We start from the raw sequence: 21083 nt of genomic DNA, 5'->3' as shown, positions 1-21083 counted from the left end.
TTAACTTGGCTGGGAAACAGGGAAATGTAAATATCTTTTTTCTTACACTTGATGGGTGTTTGGTGGAGGGCAAGGGGAACCATGGGGCAGGGTCCAGGATGCTCAGATTACTGCCACCAGACCTCCCTTTTCATGATGTAACTGTGATGTATTAATGATGTAGTGTGTGGGGCGGTGTAACATGGGGATTAGCAGCTAATAAAAGTTTGGGGGCTCTTTTGTTCGGGGCTTCCATCTTGTTCCACTTTGTGGCAGGTGGGAGTCCTGTCACAACTTCAATAAAGACCAAGCCTACTGGCTGCTGTTTTGCTCTGGTATTCCTGGCTGGTGTCCTTGTTTTTTGTCCAAGGGAGCCCTCAGATTTCTCCATTAACACTGGTGTTCTCAGGTTACTTCCTTACAGCATAAAAGGCGGGCAAATCCTCTTCGTCCCTGCCTGTAGAAAATTTGCTGCCATGAATGAACCAGCTCAGCAGAGTTCGGTTGCCACAACAACCAGCCCAAACACACCAAGCGCACATGCTTAATGCTGCTCAGTTGTCTCGTCTCTACCGGGAGGCAAAGATTTGCTGCTTTGTGAAAACTCTGAAGCCAGCCAGCCAACGTTTGATGCAATATTTGCACACGTCTTAGGTACCAGATTTTGTGTGTAATTTTGCTACTTTCACCTGCTTGTATGTATTCTTCCAATTGCAATTTTAGCTAAGAACAGTTGTAGTTCTAAGAAAACATACACGGGTCTAAGCCCCATAGAAATATGGCTTGGGGTTGTGTGGTAAATCCCATCCTTTTACAGTGTAAAGATAAGCTACAAACTTCAGTTTGATCCTGCAAGTTTGGTGGTTGGAACCATGTATTTATTAATTATTATTATTATTATTATTATTAACATAGTGTTGTTGTTTTTCAGATGCAAGGAGAAAATGCCCTTTAAATGCTTTCAAAAGCGTTCCCTTAACAAATCCGGGCTTTTGGATTCCTTAAACGGCCAGCGCTGGCGTTTCCTGAAAAATGACTTGGACGATTTCAGGGACGGTTTCCCTCCTCCTTGTGACAACATTGTCATCCAACGCCCAAAGGAGCTCAACCCTATTATTCTCCCTAGTAAACCTGAGGACCTGGGCAAAATGCAACAGAGGGCCAAAAGGATGCTAACCAAGCCCCAGACGAAGACCTCCAAAATCAGCCCAAATCTGCAAGCCAGAAAGGACCACATTGCTCAGATTGAGTACTGCCTTAGCCAGCACCCCTTAGCACTATACCCTCATCTGGAAGAAAGCATTCCCCCAGAGGTAAGGTTCAGCATTTGTGCAAAAATTATTTCAGCTAATGCTGACACAAATCTAAAGGGTTGTCATATGAAGATATGATAAAGGTAAAGGTAAAGGTAAAGGTACCCCTGCCCGTACGGGCCAGTCTTGACAGACTCTGGGGTTGTGCGCCCATCTCACTTAAGAGGCCAGGGGCCAGCGCTGTCCGGAGACACTTCCGGGTCACGTGGCCAGCGTGACATCGCTGCTCTGGCCAGAGCCAGAGCCAGAGCCGCACACGGAAACGCCGTTTACCTTCCCGCTGGTAAGCGGTCCCTATTTATCTACTTGCACCCGGAGGTGCTTTCGAACTGCTAGGTTGGCAGGCGCTGGGACCGAGCAGCGGGAGCGCACCCCGCCGCAGGGATTCGAACCGCCGACCTTTCGATCGGTAAGCCCTAGGCCCTGAGGCTTTAACCCACAGCGCCACCTGCGTCCCTACATGAAGATATAATAGCCATCTTCAAATATCTTAAGGGCTGTCACATGGAAGATGGAGGAAACTTCTTTTCTCCTGGTTAGGATTCGAACCAATGGCTTCAAGTTACAAGAAAGGAGATTCCCACTAAACAACAGGACGAATGGGGGAGGATTTTGTTTCAGGTCACATAGAAAGGCAAATCTACCTAATGCACATTTCCTGCAGCAACACATGAAATGAAACCCACTTTGACATTCACACAACACATGGTAAAACTACCATTCTCTTAATTTTTAAAGGCAATTTTCTGAACAAGCAATGTGTAAAAAAATGCATGTACAGTGGTACCTCGGGTTACAGACGCTTCAGGTTACAGACTCCACTAACCCAGAAATAGTACCTCGGGTTAAGAACTTTGCTTCATGAGGAGAACAGAAATTGTGCGGCGGCAGTGGGAGGCCCTATTAGCTAAAGTGGTACCTCAGGTTAAGAACAGTTTCAGGTTAAGAACGGACCTCCAGAACAAATTACGTTCTTAACCTGAGGTACCACTGCACTAAATGCATGCATAAAGTGGGTCTATTAATTAAAACGGCATGCAAAAATGCATTACATTAGGCAAAATCGCATAGAAAATTGTATACATTAGGAGAAATTTAAAGCAAGCTGCTGATAAATATTAATGAGGACTCTTTTTAAAAAATTGCAAACAGATGTGGAAATGTGAAGATTGGAAAAATAAGAAACAGAGAGAAAATAAACTTGACAGATTTGCCTATCCCTAATTGTGACACAGGCTGTTTCTGGCTCACTTGTTTATTGAGCATGCATCCTGATCAGTTTGTGGGCAACTTAAATGACATTGCGTCAAATCAGGCACTATCCACACTTTCCATTGCCTTTTTTCTATCACTTTCCTTCTTGCAAACAGTCTAGTCCTTTGGGGAAGTGGAATTGTTTGCAAGAGCTACAGATCACATTTAATTGCACAGCTTAAATTTGCTGGTATTTGATTTGGATGATGATATTATAAAGTTATATTCCCTCCTTCCCACCCAAAGGGGCACAGGGCAGTGAATGAGAAAACATCTAACCACAATTTGCATGCAAAGCAGATGCTCTAACATTAAGATTTCACCACTGAAGGGGAGTTAGTGAAAGGAATAATCTGCTGTGCACCACCGACATTGTTTGCTATATCTCTCATGCGATACCAACAGGGGATTCTCTGTAAAATACAAATGAGAGGAACTTCCCTTTTTGGGCTCTCACACCTCACAAATACGGTGGGGGAACTGGGTTCTTACTGCAGGGGACTTTTACTGATGTTGCAAGGGGCATCAAAGAACCATGCTCATAATAGACTGAAGCCAACCCAAAATTGAAGCCATCACTCCCTTGGTGCAGTTTGTGGTCCAAACTGAAAGGCCATCATTATTCCCATGCATTTTCCTGAATTTTGTTTATAAGGATCATAGGCCCAGCTCACAATGAGCTCCATTATTTCTAATGCATTTCTGATAAGTTTCCTTACATCTGCGCTTGTTTGTAGAAAGAAATTTTGGCTGCTTCCAAATGGGATTTTCTTGTGGTCCTGCTCACAGATGCAAATATTCCCCCCCCCCCAGCAACTGTAGAATGTTGTTGGCATCAAGATGCCAGCCTGTATTCCAACCCTCATCTAATCAAGGTTTACCATTTCCTTGGAAAATCCCTTAAATTTCTTTTTTAAAAACACCATACTCACAATATCCGAACAACCCTTGCATATATCAAGTCTAATGACAGTCCCGTGGCAGAACATCAACGTTTGGCAATTACTAGGCCCGCAGCGACTAGAATAAAGATTAGCCACCCCCTGTTGCATAATTGCTGGTTTGATTGATCTATATTCCCCAGCAGAACTAAGAGAGGGGATTGTACAATTTTCATACTACAAATTGATTCTATTTCTTAAAAGACAACCGACCGAAATTCATACACCATGCTGGTGGCTGGATCTTACATTAGATAGGGATGGGAGAGTCTGTCAGTTTTGGTTTCTCATTTTTCCAGTCTTCGCTTTTCCACATTTCCGTATCACTTCATGAATTTAAAAAAAGAAATCCTCATGAAAATTCAACAGCATTTAGTGCAAATGTCTCCTGACATCCACATGTTCTCTGCTGTTTCCTCTAATATACAACCTGAGACAGAATAGCAAAATATGTCCCTCAGTCACCCCAAGCCAGCTAAGGTGGTATATATATCACCAGAGGCAAAAAAAATCCCTTCCTCCTGAGATAGGGTTACCAGATGTCCCCGTTTCCCAGGGACAGTCCCTGGATTTGCAAATAAGTCCCTGGACAAATTCCATCCCCGGATTTCATCTAATGTCCCCGGGAAACGCAGCAGCGGCAGCCTCAGCAGCCCAGAGCAGTTGGCTCTGGCTGGCTCCAGGAGCTGCTCAGAAGTCCCCATGAGATGGTGGTGCAGGGGCTCTCAGATGCAGCTTCCAGGCTGCCTCCACCTTCCCTGACCCCAGCAACTAAGCTGTGACGGGAGGCTTCATGCTGCCTATTGGAGCAGCCTCCCAACTCCTACTGGCGTGCAAGCAGGAGCAGGGCAGGGATCTCTCAGTCAGGCAACAGGAAGCCTCCCTTCCCAGCTGAGGGATTCCTGATGAGGAATGTAGGAAAAAGAATCATAGAGTTGGAAGAGACCACAAGGGCCATCGAGTCCAACCCCCTGCCAAGCAGGAAACACCATCAGAGCACTCCTGACATATGGTTGTCAAGCCTCTGCTTAAAGACCTCCAAAGAAGGAGACTCCACCACACTCCTTGGCAGCAAATTCCACTGTCAAACAGCTCTTACTGTCAGGAAGTTCTTCCTAATGTTTAGGTGGAATCTTCTTTCTTGTAGTTTGGGTCCATTGCTCCGTGTCCGCTTCTCTGGAGCAGCAGAAAACAACCTTTCTCCCTCCTCTATGTGACATCCTTTTATATATTTGAACATGGCTATCATATCACCCCTTAACCTCCTCTTCTCCAGGCTAAACATGCCCAGCTCCCTTAGCCGTTCTTCATAAGGCATCGTTTCCAGGCCTTTGACCAGAAACAAGAGCTTCTCCGCCTTAGCAAGGCAGACTAGACAATTGGGAAATGAAATATGGGTAATAGAAATGGTGCAACAAGGAAGGAAAGACAAACAATTGCTAAAAGTAAAAAAAGTGCTTTGTTGCAAACAACTTTGCCAAGAACTGGAACAAGCTGCAGTTGGGAGCGATACGGTTAAATTCTGGGCCTTAGTAGTATAAAAATCTGAGCAATGGAAAGCTGAGGTTGATGTACATATTATGGCTGGTAAGTGGAAGGTTTCTTTTAAACAAGTTTATAATTCATAATTTCTTAATGGTGAAGTATATTCTAACGTCTATTCCCCAAAATTGAATGAAACTGATCTGTGAACTCCTTTCAAGGTCAAATAACTGATAAATGCATTCAAATTGTCTTACTAGGTACAAAACTGAAACATCCCGTTCATCAAGCATAAAACATTGCTATGCATTAGAAGTGCCACTTAATTTCCATATCATGGTTCCCAGGTCTATCAGCATCCCTGGGACTGTCCCCACACGTCCTTGGTCCAACGCATGTAGGAGGTCACACTCCAGGCTTGTTGTTCTCATCTGTCCCAGGAGAGGGTGATCTAGCATTGGTGACTCATTCTCATGACTCATCATAATAGTGTCATGCTTGGACCACTTACTCTGGTAAGGTTCATACTGCCTTCATCATCCATCCCTGCATTGGTGGTGAACTTCTAGAAAATATTTCCTATGGTGATCTCCACATTTCCTATGATTGTGCCATAGTGCAATCAATTTATCCTTAATTTTTAAAAAGAGTTGTCCCCCAGGGGTGCCAACTTGGAAAAATATTGGGTTGGGCACATAATGATGAATGGCAATGCCCAATAAACAGCAACGTCCTACAACCTGTGTGCAAATTTTGTGCAAATAAACCAAGATGAATGTAATGCATCACAGACGAAAATATTTTTTTCCCCAAATTTTAAGGGGTATATGAATGCTTTTAAATAAATAAAAGCAAAATAAAAGCCAGTGACTGATACCTCAACGAGGGCTGGCTCAAATGTTGTCCAAGGAAGCCACACTCTTGTTCAATTTACACTGAGAAATTATTTCTGGCTTGTTTTATTCTTAGCTTTTCAAGGAAGTTCTAAGCATCCTGGACCCAGAGATGCTTCCGATGAATGAAGATGTTGTTGCTGATGCTGACATTACACAGGAGCACCCAGTTCCCTCTGCAGTTCCGTCTTGGTTGGAGGACAAAAGAAAGAAGCAATTAGGGGCCATGCTCATTGGCTGGTGAGTGTCAGGGATCACACAGCAAAAGAGCATGATGGGTTGCTTCTGAAAGGATGAAGGCACTGGTGGTAAGGAAAATATAGGTACCATATATAAACCAGAATTCTCTGAATGCCAAGATCCATGTGTGGGGCAGGTTCTCTCACCAAAGGAGAACTCCAGTAGAGAATTAAAATCAGGAAATAAGTGGCAAAGTAAAGTGGGGAAATATAGGCTGTTAGTCCTTTAAAATATGTCCTTGTGAGTTCCAAAACTTCCCTCTTCCCCTAGCATAGAAAAAACCACATGTTAGGTAGGTTAAAATTTGTTTACTTACAATTTCTTCCAATATTAGTTTCAAATGCTTTTCCTTACAGCATTCAGGAAAAGCTGCATAGGCAGTAAAACTTTGCTTAGTTACAGTGGTGAAAGTTCCTAAATTATTGGATAGGAACTCAAGAGTGGCTTGTAAGAGCCATGTAGCTAAGCTGAAGGAACCAGCTTAGCCCCTTCACATGCTGAGCTCCTCTGGCTGACTGAAGGGAAGCAAAGGCAGGACAGCTTGCTCTATGGTATTAACTCCTTCATGCATTAATTAGACTTAAGCTTGTTGGTTAAATGAGGTTTGTTATCCCATAGCTGCAGCACCTAATAATGTGGACAGCAAAAAACAAGGGTCCTGTGATACTTGACAGACTATGGGCTCCTCTAAATATCATGATGATTTGTGCTCAAGTTGCTATGTGATTCCACTTCCTTCCTATCTATCTATCTATCTATCTATCTATCTATCTATCTATCTTGTATACCACTTCATATTTCAAGAGAAATCTCTAAGCAGTTTACACATCCCAATGAAAAAATATGTACAAATTCCACATACAATACAAAACAATACTCTTTGTTGTCCTCCTCCTATAGTTGCTGTCAGGGGCTCAGGAGCAGAAGCACAGGGAAGAGAGGAGATGGAGAGCGAAGGGGAAGAATCCGAGGGGAGCGTAGGAGAAGAGGACAGTGGACCGAGGGATTCCATGAGCCTATCCAGTGAATCGGAAGATTCACAGAAGGGGGCGCCAGTGGCCAGGGGTAGGGGGTTCCCAAGGGGAACGCCCCAGGAGCAAGGGGGCAGCAGGGACTCCCAGAGCAGTAGCTGGAAATCAGGACCAGCTTCCCCACCAGAGCAGAGTGGGGGGGAAGAGTCCCAAGGATTGGGGCCAGTGCATTCCCCACCAGGGAGAGAAGATAAGGCAGGGCTGACCACGCCTCCATCAGAAAGTCGGACAACGGAGGAGAGGCCAGTGTCCCGGAAGAGGGAAGCAGTGACCGAAGTAGTGTAACGGTTAGGAGAAAGGTCACTGGGCTGGCGCGAGAGGCAAGTTCAAATGTACAGGAGCGCAGGACAGCAGAGAATGAGGATTGGGAACCGGGTCCTAAAGCCCGCCGGAGGGAGGGGGAGGAGCTAAGCGACTTAGTGTCGGAAGAGTCCAGAAAGGGCAATGCCCCAGCGGGCAGGAGGACCCAGAGGAGGAGAGAGCAGCGTAAAAGGTGGAGCAGGGCTAGGATCTTAAACTGGTGTCATAGGGGAGGGGACTCAGACGGGACTTCGCCGGTCTAGGCTTTAAGACGTAGAGCTGCGCACTACGGCTTTGAAATGGAAACTGAACCTCAATAAAGACTTTTGTACATAACTACAGCCTAGCGTTGGTCCTCTGTGAGCTGGGACCTAGAGGCAGCTCTGACAGTTGCGCTATAAGAAACATGATTAAGCAACAAAGATATCTGAAAACAATGTACACAAGTAACATAAATAAGAGCCACAAATTCAAATTGTACACAAAGCATCAAGATACAGTTATGAAAAGGGAACATAATTACAATATATGTATCATCTGGAAAATCAAATATTACCCAAAAGCGCACATATAATAATAACACAATCACCGGAACCATTCACATGCACTCTACTCAAAACTAATCTGAACACAACCCCCCCCCCCCACATACCCTATTATTATTCAACAGTTGCACTCTCCTTACACTGACAAGATCCATCTGCTTCCCATCTTGCTCAAATAAAAGTAAGAAAACCTGAAACCTTGCCATATTAAGTGATAGTCAACTCTGTCTCTGTTGCACACCCAACACCTGGAACAAGACCCTGAGGGACTGCTGGGAACTATGAAGCAGCTTACAGGGTTAGGCCTTGTGATGGCCTGGGACTTGGGCTTGGACTCGGAACCAGAGGAGTCTCAGTCTGCACCGGATCCTTTGCAGCAGGCATCATTTGAACCAAGTCTGGGGCCTGATCCTGAAGAGTCCCAGTCTGCACAGGTTCCCCTGCAGCAAACACCAGCTGGGCCGAGTCAGCGGCCTGAGCCTGCCCTGGCTCCAGATGCGGGGATTACCTCGTTGCCTTCAGCTGGGCCATCACTTACAGCTGTTCCACTACCGGTTGGGTCAGGGGAGGCTGAGGTGGCCCCTGGGTCTAGTAACCCACCAACGTCTCCCGAGCTGCAGAGACTGAGGTCTGAGGGAAGGAGAGACCTGAGTACTCGCAGGAGGAGTGCTCGCCTTCGGGCGAAACAGGGAGGTGAGTCGGCAGGGGATCAGGACCAGCCGCTACCCTGACAAAGATAAAAGGCTGTCGGACCCTGCCCCAGGTTGCGGGAGCAACATTGTTGTATGCTAGATCCTGCCCCTGCCTGGTTTCCTGCCTGACTGACTCCCAGCAGAACCTTTGGATTCTGGTCCGGTCCTGGGCAGCGTTTCACGGGTTACCCCCAGGACCCAGCACAGGCCTTATCTATTTTTTCCCTCATAGGGGCAGTTTGCATGTGCCAGAGTTTTGGGGGTGGTCCATTTCCAGTAATTGCACACCCCACAACTTCCTGCTGAAATCCCACGACTTTTTCTACGATAAATGTTCTGGCTTATTTTTGTTCCACTTTATGGACAACCATAATGTGGCAGATAATATGGAGCTATATGGACCAGTGGTCCGACATGGTAGAAGGCATCTGCAGATGTTTCTGTTCACGTTCCTCTGCCTGATTTCCCCTGAAATTGTTTCACCCCAAATCTATTTTCTCCTGTCAAGGATTACTTCTGGTCTCAGAACCATATTAAGAGAAAAACACCAGGGGTAAAGCACTTATGGGGCGATGGGCAGTGAGGTGCAGGGAAGGTTCCTCTGCCCCCTTGAAGTTGCCCTTGGTCACCCTGCTTTATAGGACAAGGACATACATTTTCCACATAGATCTGCTGTAGCGTGTAATTTTGCTGTGCTTAAGGTTGGTTCGGGCTGTCTGAAGGCCAGTGTAACCACATATGCACTGCCTGGCTCTTGAATGCCACCTTGTGGGGTTCAATGGGTCCAGTGCTTGCAGAGCCTTTGGAGAAAGAGAAAATGGTAGCCTCTGAGAAGAAGAGCCTGCTAGGTCAGGCCAATGATCCATCTACTTCAGCATCCTCTTCTCACAATGACCAACAAGATGCCTGTGAGAACTCCTCAAGAAGGATCTGAGGACTCTACCCCCTACTTTGCTTTCCAGCAACTGGTCTTCAGAAGCATTGCTCCCTCCAGCTGTGATTTTGTTGTTGTTGTTTAGTCGTTTAGTCATGTCCGACTCTTTGTGACCCCATGGACCAGAGCATGCCAGGCAGTCCTGTCTTCCACTGCCTCCCGCAGTTTGGTCAGACTCATGCTGGTAGCTTCGAGAACACTGTCCAACCATCTCGTCCTCCGCCGTCCCCTTCTCCTTCTGCCCTCCATCTTTCCCAACATCAGGGTCTTTTCCAGGGAGTCTTCTCTTCTCATGAGGTGGCCAAAATACTGGAGCCTCAGCTTCAGGATCTGTCCTTCCAGTGAGCACTCAGGGCTGATTTCCTTCAGAATGGAGAGGTTTGATCTTGCAATCCATGGGACTCTCAAGAGTCTCCTCCAGCACCATAATTCAAAAGCATCAATTCTTCGGCGATCAGCCTTCTTTATGGTCCAGCTCTCACTTCCATACATCACTACTGGGAAAACTGGTAGCTGTGATAACTGGTAGGAAACATTTTTCCAGCAGAGGAAGCTTCTAGGCAGGCGTTCAGTATTGGAGAGGTCATTTAGACTGTGGAGGAAGAACATAAACATAGACTTGATCTCCTTCCGCAGGGCCTGTAAGACAGAGCTATTCCCTGGAAAGCTGTCGGTGGATAAACGCCGGCTCCCTCAGCCTGAAGCGAGATGAACGCCACAACCCCATAGTCACCTTTGACTGGACTTAGCCCTCCAGGGGTCTTTTACCTCCTCCCCCTTTTTTAAAAAAAGTTCTAGTGTTATGAGAGAGGGAGAAAAACTTCTCTCTATCCGTTTTCTCCATGCGATGCATATTTCTTTTTTTATAAATTTCTATCATCTCACTTCTTACCTGCCTTTTCTCTAAATTAAAATGCTATGAGGACATGTGACTGTTTTATGCCTTTAAATATATTTTTTAGATGTTTTACATTTTATTTTAAATGGTATTCTTTCACTGCTTTGGTATTTGCTGCCTTGCCCTTTCTCCTTGAGAGGAAAGGATAATGAAAATTAAACAAACAAACAGGGGAACGGGTTGCACCATTAATGGTTTCATTCTGCAATTGCTTCCAACAGCAAGGACCCCAAAGGCAAGGACCCTTACAAGTGGTTCACTAAAACAGAAATAGCAGCAAGAGAAAGAGAGGCCAGGATGAATTATGTCCCTCCCGTCGGTGAGAATGTGAAACAAGCTGCGAAGGAGTTCTGCAGGTGGTTTGATTCTCTGGTGAGCAAAATAATCCCTGCATGCAATCTTGCTGAAAGACCAGAATTAGGTTTTATGCTACAGATTAATGTCTCAATGTTGCATGTGGGGAACTGCAAAAGCAAGGACTGACTTGTCCGGTAGGTCTGTAACTCTGTGGCAGAACATTGCATACATTGCAGAAGGTCCAAAATTACCGTATTTTTCGCTCTATAGGACGCACTTTTTCCCCTCCCAAAATTAAGGGGAAATGTGTGTGTGTCCTATGGAGCGAATGCAGGCTCCTTGGCTTCAGTGATAGCAACGCGAAGCCTCCGAAGCACAGAGGGAGCGCTTCCTCTGCGCTCCGGAGGCTTCGCATTGCTTTCGCTGAAGCCTGGAGAGCGAGAGGCGATGGTGCGCACTGACCCCTCTCGCTCTCCAGGCTTCAGGGATAGCTGCCTGAAGCCTCCGGTGTGCAGCGTGAGGTCCCCCTGCGCTCCGCAGGCTTCGGGTTCCTTTTGCTGAAGCCGGGAGCGCAAGTGTGCTGATCCCGGGGGGAAGGTTACCGTTGGCGTAGTCGAAGTCCGGTCCTGGGTCACAAGCCTGGAATCAGTCCACAAGGAGCGGGGCGAGGTCTGAAGCTGGGCGGGGACAGGAGCACTGGAGAGTCAGGTCTGGGTCCGGGCAGGAACAGGTACTCAACAACGACGTTGCTCCCACAACCTGGGACCAGGCCGACTGGGCTTTATCTGTTCTGAGGCCAGGGGCGGTCCTGGCCCCTAGGAGATTTGCCTCTCTTGGCCTTAAGGCAAGCACTCCTGGGAGAAACCAGTTCCCTTCGCCTCTCTGCCCTGAGCCTCTGCAGTTCCGGAGAGGCTAAAGGGTTACTGGGCCCAGGGGGAGACTCACCTGCAGGCACTGAGTCCTCAACCACCTCTGGAGCCAGAGTAGGATCACCTGGTTCCTGCTCCTGAGGATCCGGCACAGGTGCAGGCGCTTCAGAATCAAGGCCCTGCCCCAGTTCACCCGGCCCTGGAGGCGGGGACTCCTGTGCAGGCTGGGATTCCTCTGGTTCAGCCTCTGAATCGGAATCCCAGGCCATCACAGCAAGACTCTCCTGGCTTCAGCAGAGAGGGAGAGCTGCGCAGCGCCCCTTCAGCCAAGCAGGAGGAGAAATGGAAGGGGCTCAGTTTCCCCTGCCGCTTCGCTGAAGGGGCGCTGAACAGAGAGGGGGAGAATTTTTTTTCTTGTTCTCCCCCTCTAAAACAAGGTGCATCCTATGGTCGGGTGCATCCTATAGAGCGAAAAATACGGTAAATTCCCAACATCTCCAGGTAACACTGAGAAATACCTCCCTCTCTGAAACCCTGGAGAGCTACTGCTGGTCAGTGCAGACAGTATTGAGTTAGATGGACCAATGGTCTGAATCAGTATAAGGCAACTTCCTCTCTTTCCTGTTGTGATTCTGCACTGGGGATAGGTGAATCTGACCATTTCTGTTCTGTATTATTTTCAGACCTTTTCATTCCATTTTCACATTAATCTGTGCGTTTTAAAATTACTCCCAAATTTGTATTTTCTCTCAGAATATGCAGTGTTTGTATTTGTACTTCCTGCCATGTTTTCCTGTCAGAACTGATGCATTTCAACTTTAGCAAAATCCAGAACAGTTTAAGCTCCAGTCTGAGAGGTGTCGCTTATCAAGTCATATCAGTTGGAGGAGGAAGAGAGGATGGGGGGTGAGGAAAGAGATGTGAGTGGAGGGGCCCCACTTCCCACCCTTTGGAGCCCCTGGGAAGCTCAACAAACCTGCTGTAACTGGACCTGGGTGTGGAGAGAGCATCTGAATGGGACACAATTGTGGGCAGCTGAGGAAGCAGCATCCCCCCTGGGCCTGCCCATAGAAAACAAGTCAAGAGTTTCAAATTAGTGTGATGTCCACCGTTTCCAGCAACTCTTCTTGTCGTGAGACTTTTGTGGATGAGCTAAGAGTTTGTTTGGACCTTGGCAAGAACCTAGAGGCTGAGTGGGAGGCTGTGTCTGAAGGAAAATGAATCGATACTGATTTTTATATATCAGTAACTTTGTATTGGGACGCGGGTGGCGCTGTGGTCTAAACCACAGAGCCTAGGACTTGCCGATCAGAAGGTTGGCGGTTCGAATCCCCATGACAGGGTGAGCTCCGGTTGCTCGGTCCCTGCTCCTGCCAACCTAGCAGTTCAAAAGCACATCAAAGTAGATAAATAGGTACCACTCCGGCGGGAAAGTAAATGGCGTTTCCGTGCTCTGGTTTGCCAGAAGCGGCTTAGTCATGCTGGCCACATGACCTGGAAGCTGTATGCTGGCTCCTTCGGCCAGTAAAGTGAGATGAGCCCCATAGATCTGAATCCAAACTGGACCTGCAAGCAGCCAGTGTGGAGCTTGCTATCAGTCTCAATCAGCAGATCAATAGGGAACTCCTTAGGTGCAGCTGATCCTTGATTGGTTATGTTCTGAATCACTAGAAGCCCGAGCTTTTTGTAAGTCGCCCTCCTCGCAAGATTTCATGCTGTTAAGACCTAAAACTGATTCTTAAGTTTACTAAAATAAAGATAAAAATCAAATGATTTTTTTAATCAAGGGATATTTACCAAGGCTAATCTGCAATTGTGAATGGCGAAAATATACTCGAGTTAATAAATATCCCTTTTGTAGGAATATATTTATAAATAATATAAATAATATAAATAATATAAATAATATAAATAATATAGGAAGGACAGATTGTGAAGCTGAGGCTCCAGTACTTTGGCCACCTCATGAGAAGAGAAGACTCCCTGGAGAAGACCCTGATGTTGGGAAAGATGGAGGGCTCAAGGAGAAGGGGGCGACAGAGGACGAGATGGTTGGATAGTGTTTTCGAGGTTACCAGCATGAGTCTGACCAAGCTGCGGGGGGCAGTGGAGGACAGGAGTGCCTGGCGTTCTCTGGTCCATGGGGTCACGAAGAGTCGGACACGACTAAACGACTAAACAACAACAACAACAACAACATAAACCTGTTTTAATTGAATTACCATTCCAGGGTGGAGAGAAATACGACATTGATGAAGCCACCATTATAAGCCTCTTTGATACAAATTACAAAACCAAGCCCCCGTTGTCTGACCCGATACACGTTGAGGAGCTGAACTATTTGCCTGCTGAGTTGCGGAAGTATGTAGGGATGCCATCTCCCCAGACAAGCCTGAGAAGCGATGCTCAGCAAGATAGCCATTCCAAGGTAAGCAACCCTTGGGTCCCCAGGTTTAGTCGTCTTGTATTTGCTATGCTGTTCTTTGGGATAAAGCAAAGAGCTCGGGCAAAGGAGTGCTTTAATCTGCTTCAGTTGCATACAACTGAAGTGCTCTAATCCCTCTTGCAAAAGGGTGACTGTTATGTACTGAAGTTCTCACCCTGGGCCAGCAGGGGGATACGGCAGATAGTTCAGGTCCACATATGCAAATAAGGGATCGAAAGTGACATTCAGTGATTGGATAGTTACAGAAAGTTGTTACAGTTACGTTGTACTGGAGCTCTATATAAGCAGGCAGTTCAGTTCTGTTCTGGCCTGTGAATAAACAAGAGCTGTTTGAAGAATCGCTGTGTCGTCTGATATGTTCACCCACAACTTAACAGTGACAGTCTGGACGCAGGGGTCAATAAACTTTTCCAGCAGGGGGCCAGTCCACTGTCCTTCAGACCATGTGGTGAGTCAGACTATACAGTGGTGCCCCGCAAGACGAATGCCTCGCAAGACGAAAAACCCGCTAGACGAAAGGGTTTTTCGTTTTGGAGGCGCTTTGCAAAACGAATTTCCCTATGGGCTTGCTTCGCAAGACGAAATGTCTTGCGAGTTTTTCCGACTATTTCCCCCCCTTTTTTCTAAGCCACTAAGCCGCTTATCTGCTTATCCGCTAAGCTGATAAGCCGCTAAAAGCTGCTAAGCCGCTAATAGCGCTAATCCGCTAAGCCGTCAATGGGCTTGCTTCGCAAGACGAAAAAACTGCTAGACGAAGAGAATTGCGGAACGGATTCTTTTCGTCTTGCAAGGCACCACTGTATTTTTGAGGGAAAAATGAATGAATTCCTATGCCCCACAAATAACCCAGAGATGAGTTTTAAATAAAAGCACACAGTCTACTCATGTAAAAACTCCTGGCAGGCCCCACAAATAACCCAGAGATGCATTTTAAATAAAAGGACACATTCTACTCATGTGAAAACACGCTGATCCCCAGACCGTCCGCGGGCTGGATTTAGAAGGCGATTGGGCTGGATCTGGCCCCTGGGCCTTAGTTTGCCTACCCATGATCTGGAGGCACCCAGTGTTTGAGATGCAGTTTTAAAAAATGCAATTAGAGATGATATTATTATTATATTATTATTATCGTTCAGGAATCTTGTCAATCCAAGTCTGAGAAGATCAGGTTTGGTGCCTGGTACCTGGACCCAAAGACATGGAAGAAACAGAAACATTTAGAAGATCCAAAAGCAAGAGACAGAAGCTCCAGGAATTCAAAGAGGGCATTGGGTGAAAAGGTATTGCCAAATATTTGTGTGTGTGTGTGTGTGTGTGTGTGTCTTTTTCCGAGTGAAAGACTCCGCATCAGTCATGCAGTCAACGAGAAAGTGACACTGGGATGTATAATAATAATAATAATAATAATAATAATAATAATAATAATTTTATTATTTATACCCTGCCCATCTGGCTGGGTTCCCCCAGCCACTCTGGGTGGCTCCCAACAGAATTAAAAGCACAATAAAACATCAAACATTAAAAAGTTCCCTGAACAGGGCTGCCTCCAGATGTCTTCTAAAAGTCAGATAGTGGTTTATTTCCTGGACATCTGAAGGGTTCCCCAGGGAGGGTGCCACTACCAAGAAGGCCCTATGCCTGGTTCCCTGTAACTTGGCTTCTCGCAGTGAGGAAACCACCAGAAGGCCCTCAGAGGAGGACTTCTGTGTCCAGGCTGAGTTATATATATCACGTATGTAGATAAGCACGGTCAAACCAGGGACCTACAGTTAGCTGTCACAAGATGTATGAATACTGGGACCTTAGGATGAAAGGTGGGTAAAAATGATGATGATGGCAAAATGGGACCAGAAAAGTGAATGCAAAGGAAGCGGCAGCATCTCAGCTGCCTTCAATAGTATATCTTGGTCTGATCTGTGCTCAGATACATATTACCCCCTCCTGCAGAATCCCTAACAATTGCAGTTAAGGCTCTCCCCCTAGTGGACTTAATTTGCACATCTGTTGGCTGAAGCCACTCCAGGGGGACCTCAACAGATTAATGGCAGATTAATTGGATCTCTGTAGATCCAAGTTGTTTAGGGCTTTGTAAAGGTAAAGGGTGGGACGCAGGTGGCGCTGTGGGTTAAAGCCTCAGCGCCTAGGACTTGCCGATGGAAAGGTCGGCGGTTCGAATCCCTGCGGCGGGGTGCGCTCCCGCTGCTCGGTCCCAGCGCCTGCCAACCTAGCAGTTCGAAAGCACCTCCGGGTGCAAGTAGATAAATAGGGACTGCTTACCAGCGGGAAGGTAAACGGCGTTTCCGTGTGCGGCTCTGGCTCGCCAGAGCAGCGATGTCACGCTGGCCACGTGACCCGGAAGTGTCTCCGGACAGCGCTGGCCCCTGGCCTCTTAAGTGAGATGGGCGCACAACCCCAGAGTCTGTCAAGACTGGCCCGTACGGGCAGGGGTACCTTTACCTTTACCTTTTAAAGGTAAAGGGACCATTAGGTCCAGTCGCGGGCGACTCTGGGGTTGCGGCGCTCATCTCGCTTTATTGGCCGAGGGAGCCGGTGTATAGCTTCTGGGTCATGTGGCCAGCATGACTAAGCCGCTTCTGGCAAACCAGAGCAGTGCATGGAAATGCTGTTTACCTTCCCGCCGGAGCAGTACCTATTTATCTACTTGCACTTTGACGTGCTTTTGAACTGCTAGGTTGGCAGGAGCAGGAACTGAGCAACGGGAGCTCACCCCGTTGCGGGGATTTGAACCGCCGACCTTCTGATCGGCAAGCCCTAGGCTCTGTGGTTTAACCCACAGCGTCACCCGCGTCCCTAGGGCTTTGTAGGTCAAGATAAAATCCTTGCGCCTGGTTTGCTAGCTTATATTGGCATCCGAGGCACTTAATGCCATTGAACTTAATGGGGGCTGTTGCGAATCATGCCTGCTCTGACTGCATAGCCCTGCTCATAATGAATGCTTAGCCCCATCAGGCCAGTGTTCCACTTTTGGGGGCCCTGGAAACACAGATAATACATTTGTGTGTGTTCGCACTCAGTCGAGGGGTGAGGGAAAGGGAGAGACGCAGAGGGGGTGAAGAAGAAGAAAAGAGCTGGGGTGAGGGAAGGGAGGGGGGAAATAGTCCCTCAATGTGCATTCCTCCCCCCCTGCCCATTTTTTTTATTGATTTTCCACATTTATCACAAATAAAACATAACACATCACACAACCAAGAAAGACACAATACACTACAATAAACTAAACACGAAAGGAAAATTAATGTTAACTACCTAAATCCCTTTATATTGGTGACTGGCTTCCTCGAATCCCCTCTAACTGAATTTCATTATATCACCTGTATAACAGTTCTCCAAATTCATATTTCTCATAGTATTAACTCCTTTCATTTACTAACCTCTTCACCTTTATTAATATTCAAATCCTTAATATTAAATACCACATATTCTTGTTCTACTCCTAGTCCTATTTATTACTTCCAAGAATTTTCTAATTATCTCATCTCACAATATTTAGCTAGGTATTCTTTAAATTTCTCTCAATGTGCATCTTAACATGCTTTGTTTTGGAATGACTTTCCAGGATATGGAGATCATGCAGCTTCATGGAACGTACGCTTTTAAGGAATTCCTTGAAGGAAAAGGCTACCGGATCCCAGATGTAAGGCTTAAACTCACACATTTGTTATCAGTGATCAAGAACAAGTTTGGTTGCTCGTTTTCTATATACTGAGGCATTGTTTTGGGGGCCAGAAAATGCTTCTGAAAACCAGTCACTGGGAATCCCAAGTCAGGACAGCAGTATTTATATTGCGTTCATCAAAATCGTATACCGCCCTTCATCCATAGATCTCAGAGCGGATCACAACATATAGGGCCTAGGACCCTCTCGTACCTACGGGACCGCCTCTCCTGGTACGCCCCACGGAGGACCTTACAGTCTACAAATAATAAGACCTTGAAGATCCTGGGCCACAGAGAGATTAGGCTCACCTTGACCAGGGCCAGGGCCTTTTCGGCCTTGGCCCCGTCCTGGTGGAACGCTCTGCCACAAGAGACCAGGGCCCTGCGGGATTTGACATCTTTCCGCGGGGCCTGCAAGACGGAGTTGTTCTGCTCAGCCTGACTCCCCTTTTCTTTTTGTATAAGAACTAATATGAAAGAGGCCTCCCAGAATTCTCACATGCCCATATAAGCTCAGTGTAAACACTTGGGCTGAGGAGCACTTACTGTTCCCAACCCTAGCCCTGCGGAAAGCCTTCTAATTAGAATTTGATTAACACCTGTTTTTAGGAGGTAATTTAATTATTGTTTGATTTTATACTAGTGTTACGTATATACTTGATGTTAGCTGCCCTGAGCCCGACTTTGGCCAGGGAGGGCAGGATATAAAGATTTATTTATTTATTTATTTATTTATTTATTTATTTATTTATTTATTTTAAACTACAATATGAAAAACACAAAATACGTAATAATTTTAAAAATTGTGCTCATCTCCTGCTTAAGGGCTTCTCATAAGCTTCTGGTTCCATACTGCGAGAACAGGATGTTGGAACAGATGAGATTTTGGTCCAGCAGAGCTCTTCCTTATGAGGAAGAGGGGCTCCTCATGAGTCAGACCTTTGGTCCATCTAATGCAGTATTGTCAACATCAGGGGTAGTGAACAGGGCGGCCTCCAGATGTTGATGGACTCCAGTTCCCACCATCCCTGGCCATTAGCCATGCTGGCTGGCTCTGCTGGGAATTGTATTCTGGGGTGCAACACGTTGGCACTTGCTGGTCTATACTTAGCAGGAGTGCCAACCTGGCCCCATGACCATGGGTGCTATGCAGCATGCATGGCCCTGGCGCTGAAATTTGTGGGTGCCCGGCTCTCAAGAGCCCCAGGGAGTCAGCACCTATGGCTCTTAGGGTTTCAAAGGGCAGAGGAGATACCATATTGGAGCAGGTGTTTCTCAAACATGGGTCCCCAGCTGTTGTTCGACTACAGCTCTCATCACCCCTAGTCGGCTAGGGGTGATGGGAGTTGTAGTCCAACAACAGCTGCAGACTCAAGTTAGAGAAGAAGAGAGTTTGGATCTGCTATCCCGCTTTATCACTACCCGAAGGAGTCTCAAAGTGGCTAACATTTTCCTTTCCCTTCCTCCCCCACAACACTCTGTGAGGTGAGTGGGGCTGAGAGACTTCAGAGAAGTGTGACTGGCCCAAGGTCACCCACAGCTGCATGTGGAGGAGCGTAGGCGCGAACCCGGTTCACCAGATTACGAATCTACCGCTCTTAACCACTACACCACACTGGCTCTCAAACAAAGGAGAAACACAGGATTAGATTGTAGTCACTGGAGTGGCCTTTAGCAACCTAGTGCCCTCCATAGGTTTTAGACTACAGCCCCACCAGCCCCTTCCAGATGGGAGTTGTAGTCGAGAGCTGTGAAAGACGCACTATAGAAAATAGTGAAGAGATCCTTTTTAAAAAAACAAACCAAAGTCTGTGTGTTTTGATCCAGTTCTTGCAGCAGATGCTGGCTGTAGAAGAAGCAGCTGGACCAAGAGTGGGGGCCCTGAGACGCTCCAGGAATGAACTTCAGAGGTGTGAAGAGCCCGGAGAAGATTTTGCATCAACAATGGGGAATTAATATAAAAGAACTTATCAAGAGAAAGCCTAAGTGAGCGTTGGTCTACTGTAGGCCAGCCTAGTGGTTGGAGCGATTGTCTGGCTGGGTTGAGGGAGGTGTGGGGGTGAGCAAGCTGGTTTTGAGGGGGGGGGACTGGAATTGAGGTTCAATAGCAGGGAGCCAGGGGTCCTAGGGGGGGCAGTGGAATTGGGGAGGGAAGAAGGAACCAGGCAGAAGATGTGGGGTGTCGTTTGGAGGGTTTTCACAACAGCACTTAAAATGAAAGTGTTTTCGTACTAATTAATCTTTTTTTAAAAAAAGGAATCCTCCTATTGGGCAGGTTACTACCATTTTACTAATATTTTAATTATTATCTTCCCCCAAATCTTTCAGAACACTTTAGGATAGATATAGATAGATAGATAGATGATTGATAGATAGGTAGATGATAGATAGATATAGATAGATGATACGTAGATAAATAGACAGATAGATATATATATATATAGATGATAGATAGATAGATGATAGATAGATGATAGATAGATAGATAGATAGATAGATAGATAGATAGATAGATAGAATTACTAATAGCACAATAGTGCTTAAATAACAAAAGCACTTCAGCACAAATTTAAAAAGTGATGAAAAGGATTGAAAGTTGGGTAAAAGACCCCAGAAATGGTGCATTTTAGGTGAACAGACCCTTCCCAACCCACATAGCTGCATCAAGCCTGCTTGTTTGGGCGAAAATGCAGCAGGCTGTACATGCAGGCAAAATGCAGTAGTCCCGCTATAGTGTTGAAAAAAACCAGTTGCAATTCTGTTTTGCATTTTAAAGCAGAAACGACAGTGATTAGGTAACTACAGGAAACTACTGCTAAGGTCTACTACTGCCAAGGAGCTCAAGGTAGAGTACACAGTACTCCCTTTCTTCATTTCATCCTCACAATAACCCTGTGAGGTAGGTTAGGCTAAGCAACGACTGCTCCAAAGTCACCAAGTGAGCTTCATGACCAAGAGGGGATTTTAATCCTGGCCTCCCAGCTTCAAAGTGAATGGCAGATTAGGCATTTATGCGTAACTCGTGGTGCAAAAGGGACGCAGGTGGTGCTGTGGTCTAAACCACAGAGCCTAGGGCTTGCCGATCAGAAGGTCGGCGGTTCGAATCCCTGCGACGGGGTGAGCTCCCACTGCTTGGTCCCAGCTCCTGCCAACCTAGCAGTTTAAAAGCACATCAAAGTGCAAGTAAATACAGTATTTTTTGCTCTATAAGACTCACTTTTTCCCTCCTAAAAAGTAAGGGGAAATGTGTGTGCATCTTATGGAGCGAATGCAGGCTGTGCAGCTATCCCA

General features: G+C 46.5%; 1 protein-coding gene across 2 annotated transcripts; it reads left to right on the top strand.

The window, feature by feature from the left end:
- Window positions 1–492: 492 nt before the first annotated feature.
- On the top strand, window positions 493–20114 carry LOC307224279 (protein FAM47E-like). Of its 2 annotated transcripts, XM_079991012.1 has the most exons (8): window positions 493–674; window positions 911–1292; window positions 5939–6102; window positions 10724–10874; window positions 13899–14096; window positions 15251–15394; window positions 17692–17769; window positions 19620–20114. In XM_079991012.1, the coding sequence occupies exons 2-8, from the start codon at window positions 924–926 to the stop codon at window positions 19746–19748; spliced, it is 1233 nt and encodes a 410-aa protein (XP_079847138.1). In that variant the 5' UTR covers window positions 493–674; window positions 911–923; the 3' UTR covers window positions 19749–20114. The 2 variants fall into 2 exon arrangements, with proteins under 2 accessions (XP_079847138.1, XP_079847139.1); XM_079991013.1 differs by lacking the exon at window positions 15251–15394.
- Window positions 20115–21083: the final 969 nt, after the last annotated feature.

Source organism: Podarcis cretensis (assembly GCF_951804945.1).
Source record: "Podarcis cretensis genome assembly, chromosome: 9".
Classification (NCBI taxonomy): domain Eukaryota; kingdom Metazoa; phylum Chordata; class Lepidosauria; order Squamata; family Lacertidae; genus Podarcis; species Podarcis cretensis.
The sequence above is the reverse complement of the archived record's forward strand: the minus strand, read 5'-3'. Positions and strand labels throughout refer to the sequence as shown.